This window comes from Rhamphochromis longiceps, linkage group LG14 (assembly GCF_057381845.1).
Source record: "Rhamphochromis longiceps isolate RC_006_pf linkage group LG14, R_longiceps_female_GT1.1, whole genome shotgun sequence".
In the NCBI taxonomy this organism is placed as follows: Eukaryota; Metazoa; Chordata; class Actinopteri; order Cichliformes; family Cichlidae; genus Rhamphochromis; species Rhamphochromis longiceps.
The window spans coordinates 34,485,450-34,498,681 of NC_140570.1; the positions used below are offsets into that span (position 1 = coordinate 34,485,450).

At 38.8% G+C, this 13,232-nt stretch overlaps 1 protein-coding gene across 2 annotated transcripts in view; it reads right to left on the reverse strand.

Moving 5' to 3' along the window:
* Positions 1-13,232, reverse strand: part of arhgap42b (Rho GTPase activating protein 42b) — an 85,211-nt gene that overhangs the window by 40,378 nt on the left and 31,601 nt on the right. For both annotated transcript variants that reach the window (XM_085429225.1, XM_085429226.1), the window contains exon 3: positions 12,523-12,584. In XM_085429225.1, coding sequence (XP_085285351.1) covers positions 12,523-12,584 — 62 coding nt within the window. The remainder of the gene's footprint in view (positions 1-12,522; positions 12,585-13,232) is intronic.

Consider the following 13,232-nt stretch of genomic DNA (forward strand, 5'->3'; position numbering starts at 1 on the left):
CCTTACATGAAAAAAAGCTGCGTGCTAGACGTCTGTACTTCTTTGTCCTGAATTGTATTACACCTAGTAACACCCGGAGGCATCAAATAAAAATATCAGCAACAATAACACCACACCAATAACCACAGTGATAGCAGCAGCAACCAAAAAGGAATTAGTCAAACTTATTAAAGATGCGGAAGCAAAGCCCCCAAAACCTAATTAATACAGTGCGTTAAATGCATAATAAACATTATCGTCCGTATCATCATGACAAAATAAAACTTTCTATTTCATGCTGACAATGGGATACAACCTTTATTAGAAGAGGGACTGCAATAGATATGCGTGTCTGTCATTCTCTCTGCAGATTGTTTTGCAGAGAAGGTGTGCGTGTGTGTCAGGGGGATAACAATCTCGTTGAGCTAAATCTTTATCTAGTGCAGCAGTGGCACCTGCAGCAAGCTGCAAAGCTATTCTTCCCTAACTTTTATGAGCTATGAAATAAAAGCAAACCTACTGCAGACAAAGTAACACAACAGTGTGAGAATAGATGTGACACGTTTGCCCTACACAAATGTGATTGGCGAGTAAGCTGTTAAGCAAGGATATAAAGAAACTGCTGAAATGGAGATAGTAGCTGGTTTGTGGGTCCCATGAGGATTTTCTGTTGTTTGTTTTAAGCACAGTTAGAGACTGCTTGACCTTTCTTGCTACCAGAGTTTGAGGCTGCTGTGATTGCTGTCTGCACACATTTATCCCTATGTATCAAACAGTCTGCAGGTAAAGAGCTGCAATATTAAAAGAGCCACAAAATGGAAAAGGTTTTTAGATTTTTATAAAGTGGTGATAAACAGATATTCTTACCTAGTTTTCCTGAGTAACATTTGGGCCTTACCAGTACCTTAAAATATGAGCAATACCTGGAACTCAAAACAATAATAAAATCTATAACACTTTGGCAAATCTTACAAGGTTATTTATACATTATTGTAAATTAATTTAGAAATTGCTACTTGGTAATTAAAAAGCAGTAATATTTATTCGTCATAATAACCGTGTGTCGAAGCCTAACTAGCATACTAAATCTTAAAAGACCGTAAAAGTTAGTACACCTGGCAATGAGTGAGTGAGCATCTCAGGCTACTCCCACACGTACATGGGTATTTTTGAAAACGGAGATTTTCCGTTTTCGTTTTTTTAAAAATCCCGTCCACACGTAAAAGCCAAAAACGAAGGAAAACGCTGCTAGGAACATGCCAAAGCAGCAGGTGGCGCTATATTCCTATCTGTGTAGAAATGTTGGCCAATCAGAAGTCAGCCTGCGTGGGAAAGAGTAAAAAAAGATGGCGCATAGAAGCAGAACTGAGTCCTATGTGTGGAGGGACAGTAACTGTGTGTGTATATGTAAGCATTTAAACACTGCAGAAAGTAAAATTAACAGTAACAGTATTTTGTCTTCGTCCGCCATTGTAGAAATTCAATTCACCGAAACAATAACCTGACACACAGTGTGACGTCAAAAAATGTGCACACCTTTGATGCTGCGTCCACACGTAAACGCAAAAACTGAGTTTTCAAAAAATATCCACCCTGGCAGGAGTTTTTAAAAATCTGTGTTTTCAGTGACCAAAAACGCCGTTTACGTGTGGACGAAAGGTGCAAACACATAGAAAAATCTGCGTTTTCAAAAATACCCGGGATGTAGCCTCAGACTACGTCCACACTAATGCGTTTTCGTTTGAAAGCGCATCGTTTTCTCTCCGTTTTGGCCTTCCGTCCACACTGAGACGGCGTTTTCCTCAAGGAAAAACGCAGCGGTTTGAAAACGCTCTTTTGAAAACGCATACATTTCAAAACGGAGACTTTCTAAAACGATGACGATGAATTTTAGGCTACGTCCACACGTACCCAGGTATTTTTGAAAACGCAGATTTTTCTATGCGTTTGCACCTTTCGTCCACACGTAAACGGCGTTTTCAGTCACTGAAAACTGAGATTTCTAAAAACGCCTGCCAGGGTGGATATTTTCAAAAACTCCATTTTTGCATATACGTGTGGACGAGAAAAACGGAGAAAGCGCAGCGTCAAAGGTGTGCGCCTTTTTTGACGTCACACTGTGCGCCACGTTATTGTTTTGGTGAAATTAATTTCTACAGTACTGTTACTTGTACTCTCTGCAGTGTTTAAATGCTTACATATACACACACAGTTACTGTCCCTCCACACATACCACTGGGTTCTGCTTCTATGCCCCAGCTTTGTTTACTTTTTCCCACCGAGGCTTCTAGACTTCTGATTGGCCAACATTTCTACACGGTTAGGAATATATCGCCACCTGTTGCTTTGGCATGTTCCTAGCAGCGCTTTTCTTCATTTCTGCGTTTACGTGTGGACGGGATTATTTTTTAAAACGAAAACGGAAAATCTCAGTTTTCAAAAATACCCGTGTACGTGTGGACGTAGCCTCAGTATCACGGCAAAACATTTAACAGACACGTGTGCATTTCACACTTTGCCATTTCACGCTTTGTCTCTCCAAAGTGTGAAATGTACACGCATGCAGAAGTTGCAGTAATCTGCAGAGGGAGATATTTTATTTCATGCCAACAGGAAAGTGTTTAAACAGACCTTATTAACATATTTTCATGTAAAAACATATTAGCTGCCTAGCTTAATCGTTTCTGGCGACTAAGGAGCCTGAAATGTACTTCCCACTTTTTTGCTCACTACCGACTTCTTGGCTTTTAATATCTTATCTCGCCCTGCTGGTGCTGCATGTGTGTCCATTTCACGCTTTGGAGAGGCAAACTGACACGTTGGACTGGCGTGTCTATTACATACTTTACCAGTGAAATCACTCTTCTAATGAAATAACATGCAGACATTTAGCTTTTAAACATATTCTGCATTAACTCTTGCATGCATGTTGCACTCTCAAAACTCCTTTCCACGGTGAAGCATTTAAGCATTTAAGGCTCAATGTCTCCTTAAAAGACAACAGCAACAGAAAAATACATCATATCAGTAAACAGCTCTTCTGGTGGTTGCCTCAGTTTCCACACTTTTGGAGAAGCAGCTGTCTCCAGACACTGAGAAAATGCTCTCCATCAGATGAATCAGTGACCTTGTTTTACTCAAGTGTAACATACAGTAACAAGCAGAAAGCATAAAGATAACAAGAGCAATGAAGAGGAAAGAAATCACACTAGTGTGTTATGAACTGGTTTCAAAACAGTGACAATCTTCAACTCTTTCAGGTTATTTCTCTGGTTTCTATCACTCACTGCATGATCGGAAGTCACAACTTCCATGCACCAGTACCAATCAACATGGCCTGCTTTGATGAGAAAATTGGTTTTGGGAGGGGGGGGGCTATGCTGTTAAAGCATTATCATTACTTAGCACATTATTTGGAAGTAAAAAGTAACTGTCACAAGAAGGAAAATGAATCATGAAATAGGACAGATTCTTTACTTTGAACATATTTTCTTTTCCAAGAAAATATCCTAAAAGTATCCCAAAGTGGGGATTTGGGCTACTCGTAGGGCGATCGTGGCTTAAAGAGTTGGCAGTTCGTCTTGTAACCGGAAGGTTGCCGGTTCGAGCCCCGGCTTGGACAGTCTTGGTCGTTGTGTCCTTGGGCAAGACACTTCACCTACCGCCTGCTGGTGATGGCCAGAGGGGCGATATGGCAGTCTCGCTTCTGTCAGTCTGCCCCAGGGCAGCTGTGGCTACAACTGTAGCTTGCCTCCACCAGTGAGTGAATGAATAGTGGAATTGTACAGCGCTTTGAGGGCCCCGAAAATCGCTATATAAAATGCAATCCATTATTATTACAAAGTCTTGATATAAACCTCAGTAGATTTAAGGAAAACATCTAAAATTAAAATGACATTTATCTATTGCAATAAAGAATTTCAGTCAAACACTGCATGTGGAGGATTTCTTAAACAAATAACATAGCCATAGCATGCCGGCATGTATTAACCAGAGTGGGTGATAACCAGAGAAATTTTTGCTCATACTAACTGAGGTTTACTTTAGCTTTGGGGCGTGTAGCACAACGGTTTGATGATGTTCACTCCAAATACTTTTCAGACTTTCATTAAACAAGCCACCATGAATGTGCCTCAGAACAATGACTGCCTTTATTTCACTGTGTTGTTTCAGGGTCAACGGGACATTCCTCAGTTCACAGGCCAGCACACAAGCTACCCACATAGCAGAATTACTGTACTGTTAAATCCTGGGAAAACAGCAGCAGCATATTGCTCACCACAGACACACTTTTTGCATTTAATGTCAGGCAAAGACACAAAATATGTATAATTGCATGTCTGTGAATGACTTGTAAACCAAAGGAAATTCAATATGGGGAATAAATGCATCACATGCAGCTGAGGGACTATTAGGGAATGCTTTTCTTTAATAAAGGGGGAAATGAATTTGAGAAGTGTATTTCCCTCTCTCTCTCACACACACACAAATATATATATATTGACATTGTATACATTGCATTTTAATGCTCTTGACCCATACGGAAAAGAAATAGTAAAAACTTATATGTGATTACTCATGAAAGTGGCCACTTTCATGAGTAAATCATATAAGGCTTACATGATTTACTCATGAAAGTGGCCACTTTCGCATTACTTTCATACATTGTTTTAGTAAGTATCCAAAACATACAAGTTTCATTATATAATTTTTCAAGGGATCTTATATCTGTTTTCACTCTTATATGCTTTTCATACAAGTTTCACACAAGACAGATACAAACTTTATAAGATTTATATATATCTTTTCCATATGGGTGATACTCCTTTAAATAACTGTGGAGGAGTAGTTGCAGTCTGGAAAATTTAAGAATAGACTCCAGCTCCAGTCTTGCAGTGGGAAGTTGGGCAATTATGCTGCCCACAACATACCCGTCTTCTTCTGTGAATGTCTGTTGGCTGCTATTCTTCCATCTCCAGATTAGTGTCTTCATAAAGGGCACAATGACAGAACAATAAACCTTGGAAGTTCTTGATAGTGGAAGAAACGCAGGCTTCCAAAGGAAAACTACTTAAGCACATGGAAACTCCACACAGCAGTGACAGCAGACACTGAGCTACTGCGCTGCTTGAGTTACTGTTTTCATTTCGAATATAAAGGCAAACTGCAATCAAAGCGAACATTTGTGCAAAAGGTGACTAAAATATTTGGGCTATTTATCTACTGATGTGTTTATGCATGCCTGTTCTTTAAAGTAACTGCAATTCAGTTGTTCCCAACCCCCAAATATATTATGCTGCTCTTAAGGTAACCAAAATATAAAAAAAGAAGCAACAACACCATGAAAACTCAATGTGTTTTTCAGCGCAGCCTTATCCCAGGGGACATGGATATCACTCCAAGAGCCCCAACATCAGGGCACTGCCCTTCTTCTCCTTAATGCCATCCATGCTCAACAATGCTGAACCTTCTCAAACCATGCAGAACTTTAACCATTTTCACTATTTCTCTGATGGTTGGAGGGGAATTCAGGGGAATCAACTGGGGAATAATAGCAAAAATCTTTTTACCAGGATAGAATTTGGGAAGTTTTTAAGAGGAATAACACACTTGGGTAGTTGACAAGCCAATCACAAGCCACAAAGCAAAAAGATTTTAGGCCTGGCTGCCTGCTGAGCCAACAGACAATATAAAGCTTCATGCTTGGCAAACCCTGCAGAAATTGTGCTACTGGTAAGAGTTTTGTCCAAGCACCAGAGGCAACTTAGATTTAAAGCACGCTAGGTAATACTCCAGAAATGACAGGGACCTTGATTTGAGACATGCATATTTCCTCTATATCCAGTCTGAAATATCTACATTTTTAGTCACTCTCATCAGTCTGTGCTTTTCTTACAGATTCAGTCCAGATGTGAAACGGTACTAGATGGAGGGGTTCTTCCTTTTTTCCCCCCACAGCCAGCTTCTGAAAGTTTTCAACTGCTCTGTCTGAGCATGACAAGTTTTTTTCTATTCTTTTTACTAATGTGTGGCTGCAAGCACATCTGTCTGCTGTAATCTATTAGGGGAAACAAACCTGCAAAATAGAAACACCATCTGGCAGTGATTGTGGTTTAACAATAGCAGAGAGTCAAGTCTCAGCTGATATATCTCACAATATTTCATGGTTTGAGCATAGGATAGTCTCCTTGTTAGGAAATGTTTCATACATTTGGTGAACATGTGTTGGCTTGAGATGTGCTAATTAAGTTCTGAAGACCAACTGCTGTAAAGACTGAGATGAAACTTTCTGGTTATCTGTACTTTTCTCCTGGTTTGTCTCAGTCAGATGCATAAACTGTGACAGTGGATCTGGAAGAGATTCAGGGAGTTTCCTTTTTGTGCATTGCCACACAGTAACAGTGAAAAGTTGACTGTGAATTAAAAGCTGTGAAGTACTTTTTGTTGCATCTTTGTAGTTCAGTGTGAGATACCTGTCTGCTATTTAGACTTCGACTACAATAGACTTTATTAGAATTGCAGTTAGGCTCTGGTTTATTCTGCTTCTATCGGTGATTTTCACTGTGGTCAACTTTTACCTAATTTAATTAAATGGAAAGTCATGTAACTGTTTATTTAAGGTCTCACAGCTGGGGAAGCCAAACAATGAGACAGAGGGATATAATCTCCCTGAACATCCATAAAAGGCTATAGGGAAAATTCAAGAGGACTATAAATGCTACAAAGAACAACATGGCGCATTATTTTTAAATGTTAGAAGTTTGAAAGCACCTAAGGACTTACTAGATCTGATCAGCAGCCAGACTGAGTAACTGAGGAAAAAGGGCCTTGGTCAGACTAGATTAACCGAATGGTCGCTATAAATGAGATCAAAATTTCCTTTGGGAAAATGGGAGAAACTTACAGAAGGACAACCATTAGAGCAGCACTCCATCAATCAGGCCTTCTGGTATAATGGCCAGGCGGAAGCCATTCATCACAAAAAGGCACATGACAGCGTGCTGGAAGTTTGCCAAAAGGCACATGACAAACTCTCAGACCATGAAAAGAAAAGCGCGTATATGCTGAAAATATAATTTCACAATCTGGCCGCAATTCGCAGTCGTCCCCATAGTCAAGCATAGTCTTAGAGGCAGTATCAAAACGGTGCCAATGTTTGGCAAGTCAGACACGTTTTACATTTTGACAACAATAAGCATACCAGGAAGAAATCACAGGACCAGCTTTTCGAAAACTCTGTAAAAGTCCTGGAGTATCTCAGCCAGAGTCAGGAGAATCTCTGGAGAGGCCTCAAGGTTGTTATCCACCAACACTTTCCATCAAACTAGGTAAGCTAAAAGAATTCTGCCAAGAATAGGAGAAACCAGAAGAAAGCTGTTCCAAGCTTGTGGCTCATTCCAAGGAAGACTAGAGTTTGCGATTGCTGCCAAAGGTGAATCAACCAAGTATGAAGTGAAGGGTCTGACTGCTTATGTAAATGGGTTATTTCAGTCTTTTGAGTATAGCCTTACAAAACCCTCCAGCTGTTTAAAAAAAAAATACTGTGGAGTTGTCATATCGAGACTAACAAGAAAATTATATAGCTGTGATATCAGCATAAAAACATGGTAGAAACTCGACTTTATTTTATATTCATTTAATCATTTCAAATAAAAATGAATTCATTATTAATTTTTAGCTGAGACCTAAACTGACTGCAAGTTTAGATAATCTAAAGGGTGTGATATTAAACCCTTTTTCTTTTATTCCTACATAACTGGCTTGTTGCCACCAATATGTTGTTTATAGCAAAACAAGTAATTTAATAGCTCTATAAGCTCTGTGGTGTCATTAACCTTTTTTCATCAGCTTTTATACTTGACTTGAAAGGTGTTTACATTCTGGGTGCTACAGCATTCATTTTTTGTTTTGTGGTCATCTATGGATGTTTGACCTTCTCTGTACAAAAATGATGTATGCTAACAGTTTGAGGGCAGTTTGTTTTTTATTTGATCTGCTACAAAAAAAAGAGTGATTAAAAGACAAATATGACATTCTTGGACTCATCAAAGCTTTCCGAAAGCATTTGAATGGTCATTCAAATCAAATCAAGACGCTATTGTAGTGGAAACTAGGACGTATATATCAATCAGTGAACTTGGTATAACCAGTTTGGCTCTATAAAAATGAGCAAAGTACTTGTTGTAGCTTACTGAGGAGCATCATTCACAGTTTTATGCCCCAAGTCATGTGAGTCATTTAAAGTTTCCATTTCATATATAGGAGCAATGGAGAAAAAAATAAGGCAGCATTCAGTTCAAAGTAAACAAAATCCTTGAATAATCTTCTTGGAAAATGATACCAAAAAGTCACTTTTGCACACCACGGGGATTTAAAAAATACAAAGTTTATCTAAGGCATTAGTTACATTGCACCTGTGTCCCAAGAGATTTAGAATGCACACAGGTAAAAAACAAGAAAGAAAGAAAACCATAAGAAAAAGCGTTTCTTCCTGCATCACATTACAATCAGCTCAAAGTGCAGAGATCAGAACCCTGTTTCTTGCATATTCCAGAGATCTGAGGAGACAGAAGACTGCTAGGTGAAGAGAGGCAAGATGATGCAAAGAGGATACTTTTCAAGCAAGTAGGGGGGGAAGTGTGTGTGTGTGTGTGTGTGTGTGTGTGTGTGTGTGTGCGTGCTATGAATATGTTTTTACTTATTAAATCTATCAAAGATGAATGAAGTGCTGCATCCCATAGCTTCTTTGCCTAGCCATAGCCGCTTTGATTTATTAAATTTACTTCTATGACTTTGGATTCTCAGCTGTGCCGTCATTTAAATTCTCTTATCCAGTTCAGCTTGTCTCTGCTTGTCATTTTGACTTGTTTTTGTTTTTTTCACCATTTTGAAATGACACGACTACATAATATTTACATATTAATGCACATGCAAACGTGCTTTAATATGTATCTGTCCTGTCAATTTTTAATTGTATGTCTACAGTAGCACTAGTGTCAGCTTCCTAGTATTTGTGTTGAATCCTAATAAATGCACAGATAAATTATATCCTCTTTGTCAGCCCCCAGATGACCACCAGCATCCCAGAGGAAGAGAATTACACACAAAGATACAAAAAGCAATAAACAAACAACAACAGTGCATGCTTATTCAGGAGAGGACAAACCTGTATATATAACCTGTACAAACCTTAGACTCTCAGTGCATCCAAAACACATTTATTTCCTTTGATATTTCTAACTAATCATGCAAGAAGCATTTATGCCCACCACTGATTCCATCATAGCCCAAGATTTTCATTTCTAAGGTTACACTGGTGTTTCACACCCACAAGTTAATATACCGTACACACACATTTTGCTGTATTTCATGCTACCACCTATGCACCCATACTCAGTATCAAGTTTGTTAGAAGTGGTGCTGCAGGCACACAAACAAGCAATTATGACTACCCGTGGTATATGAATTTAAATTAAGATACAGAAGACTTTGGCACTTTCTTCGTTGCATTAATGCTCTGTATATGCAGGTGTCTTAATTAGAAAGCTCTGCATCACTTCCTGAACTACTTCCTAGCTCAGAGCAACACAGGTGTCAGAGCTGCTGCTTTCTCTTATTCAAGCACAAGGTCATGACACACCAATTAAGGCAATAGTGAGAAAAGTCAGGCACTCCCAACATTTGAATGCACTAGATAAGCATCCCTCTTCAGCATGTGGGTTTCTTAACACATTTTCCCCCAAATCTAACAAAGTACTTAGAAATGTGAAAAGAATCAGCAGCTTATTTGTTTTATTTATCCAGGCAGCTAATCTCGCCAGATTAAGAATCACTTCTATGAGCATATTCTGGGCCCAGACAGTGAAAATTAACTTTGTAAGAATTTTGATGTGGTGTGAAAGCAGACGAAATCTCCACGATCACTATTCAAATACAAAGCTCTTAAACAGTCTCCTTCTGACTCAGGGCCTGCCTGGCAACCTCACTAATGAAAGGCCTGCTGCTCTTTATTAGATGATAATTATGTTTACGTATAGAAAATGCTCTTTGGATGTTGCATCAATGCAACATCCAAAGAGCACATGGAATAATGATTTATCAATTGTTGCTTTGCTAATGACTCACAGCAAGAAGCCCTTAGCCCTTGTGCAGGTTTTTCTCTGGGAGCTCAGATTAGTGAAACCACCCCAAAAACAAGCCAAACAAAAAAAACATGCTAGCTTAATGTTGCCATTATCAACCCAGGACAGGCTTGCAAAACAGCTTATTTATCTCAAGAACTCACTTCCTGGTTAAACAAAAGGTTAACCTTGGTTAAAATTTCCGATGCCAGTGAAATAGATTGGCAATAATTGACTAACTGCGAAGAAGATGCATGATCTAATGCATTTGTAAGCATCTGAGCTTTGGAAAAAAAAGAAAAGAAACATGTTTCACAGGTGACATACATTTATTAATGTTACCTTTATTCTTGTAAAATGATTAGGATGACACAATATTCCTTAAAGGTATGTAGTCTAACGAGAGATGACCCATTTCTTTAAGTGCAACTCTTTCCATCATAAAATTGAGTTGTGCTTTGAGTGTCAGCTGTGAGATTCGCATTCACATTCACTGAAACTCTACATAATTTTAGAAATATATTGCAAGCCTATCCAAGAACATAGAAGCATGGGTACAGTATAGCCATGTCCATCCATCCATCCATCCATCCATCCATCGTCTAACACTTATCTGATATGGTAGCTTGTAGCCCATCCCAGCTACCTAGCGTGAGAAGTGGGGTGTGAATGTGAGGGTGAATGCTTGTCAGTATAGCTGTATATATGTAACCACAATAACCACATATTGTAGACATGCAAACTTATGTGAGATCTGTACCTTAAACTTCAGCGAGCTATCTCAAATAAAAGTTATGGTATCAAACATTTACTCTCTGCAGTCTAAAAAACGTGGCAGTATAAAGTTTGTAGATTCCTCCGTCACGGTGAACACAGTTCTAATGAAAATGTCTGAGGTAATTGCAAAACCTGTAACTGCTAACCTACAGCTGGTCACATTTGCATATCAGACCTCTTAAATCAGATGTACAGCTGAAGTATGTAGACTAATGTAATTGCTGCCTTGAGACATCTCTTAGTGCCACTTTCATAAACAGCTACTTTTACCTTTAAATGCTAGACACGGGATATGTTCTTTTTCTGCATGAAAACATCGACTCAGGGGAACTAACAAAGTTGTAAAACTTAAACTTTAAAGATGTGCAACTTTAAAACAAATAAAGTAAAAGCAAAAATACTACCAAGCATTTTATGTTTCACTGTACTGTTTATACTCTACAACTGTGCTTTCTAACCGTCTAATCCACACTAGAAAAACCATGCATGGATAAGATGACGTGGAGGTGTGCACAGACAAATACTCTGTTCCTTTCAACAGATATCTCTATACTGTCATTAGCCAAAAAATTAAATTATGACAAACACACAAAAAAACGTGTCTGCTGTCAACTGCTTATCCTCCAAGAAAAAAAAAGCCATACTGTTGGTTGAGGTGTGTGTGTGTGTATGTGTGTGGGCTCAGTTCTGCAACATTCTCACACCAGGTGGGGCATAAGCCCCTCCCTCTGGCCCCTTCCAATGCCCTTGCCCTTTATGTCATGCCTGGTTTGTCTGCAGGCATTCAGCGGAGTTGGAAGCCTTTTTTTCTGACCTTTAGACCAGCCATCCGGAGCCATAACTGCCACTTTTTGTACCATGCTAAAAAAAAAAAAGCCAACGATCTTAGTTCAAAAATCCATCAAAGAAAATGTGGGGCTTTAAATTGTTTTGCCAAAGTTTCTCCATTCCGTTGCCGTTTTAATGTATTTTCATATTACTACCTGTATCAATCATTATGTTATGCTCTGTTGACTTCCAGTCATCTGAAACCCATAGGAAAAATGTTTCTTCCAAGAATAAAAACCTCTAAAGAATGTCAGTTCCTATAATTCAGTAATAGCTTATGTTCTTATAAACTAAGTAAAGCTGTGTAACTAGAGACTGTGATGCTCTGGTCAACAGGTTAATGCAGATCTACTAAGTACTCAGTATAAGTAACAAATCAAATTGATTTCATTATGGTAAAATAAACAGCTACTGTTCCATTTTGCTTTTTGTGAGCTGCAACTACATCAACTAATCATTAGCATTGCGGCAAAACTTTATATGACCACCCACTGCAACCACAAACTCACTGATATTTCTATCGTCTTGATTGACTACTATAAATTCCAGACACAAAATCCATGTTTAAAATCGAATGTTTGGATTTAGCAAAGCAAACAGATTAAAAGTGAACGTACTTTCAGCACGCAAAATAAAATAAGAGGAAACTATTAACTAGATAATTGGCAATATTTGCTTTAGTGAATGTGATTTTGTTTTATTGTTGTATATCAAGTTATAAAAATCGCTGTCAATCACCGGATGCAATAAAGACTGCAGCGCTTCTGTTTGAAATCTTAATTATGGTTTTGTTTGGTGTCTAAAATTGGATTCTTACCAAGCGTCTTCTTTCCTCTTCAACGGTGTTCAACAGCTGCGAGAACTCTTTGAATGACTGGGCTGAAACAGAATAAGACATATCGGCATATTAAAATGTTTGGTCAATATATATATCAGTATGTATGAGTCCCCATTTCACAATATATTCACAGCTGAGAGAGTACACACAGTGAACTGGGCTGTTGACACAGTCACATGATTAAAAAAATACGTAAGCAGAAAAAAAAGCATAGCCGTTAAACGTCAGCTGGTCCTGGCACCCTACGAGCACTGGAGAGGCGTGATGCTAAAATGTTTATTTGCACTGCAGCTTCTGACCTTTCAGTGCAGTACATTTTAGAACCTAATAAAAGCATGCAGCTGTCCAATTTAAGCCAAGACCAGCAGTAAAAAGAAAGGAATAATAAACCAACAAAAAACAATACTTCAATTGAACCCACTGATTGCTTCCCTTTATTTTCTCCCACAGCTAGGGTTTGCAATATACTGTCACAATACAGGAGAGACTGATGTGATAGAGATATGTTCCTGCCATCAGGGTTATACTTCAGTGGCTTATATTACATTTTGCAGGGCCAGATGAATTCAGCATACAATGCATCGAGGCTTATCTGACACAGAACTGTGCCTTGATAGCTTTACAGCTTCATTAAATAGAAGGCCAGATACAACGTGGCCTGTCTTGGTCAGCCCCTGTGTCCCCCTATG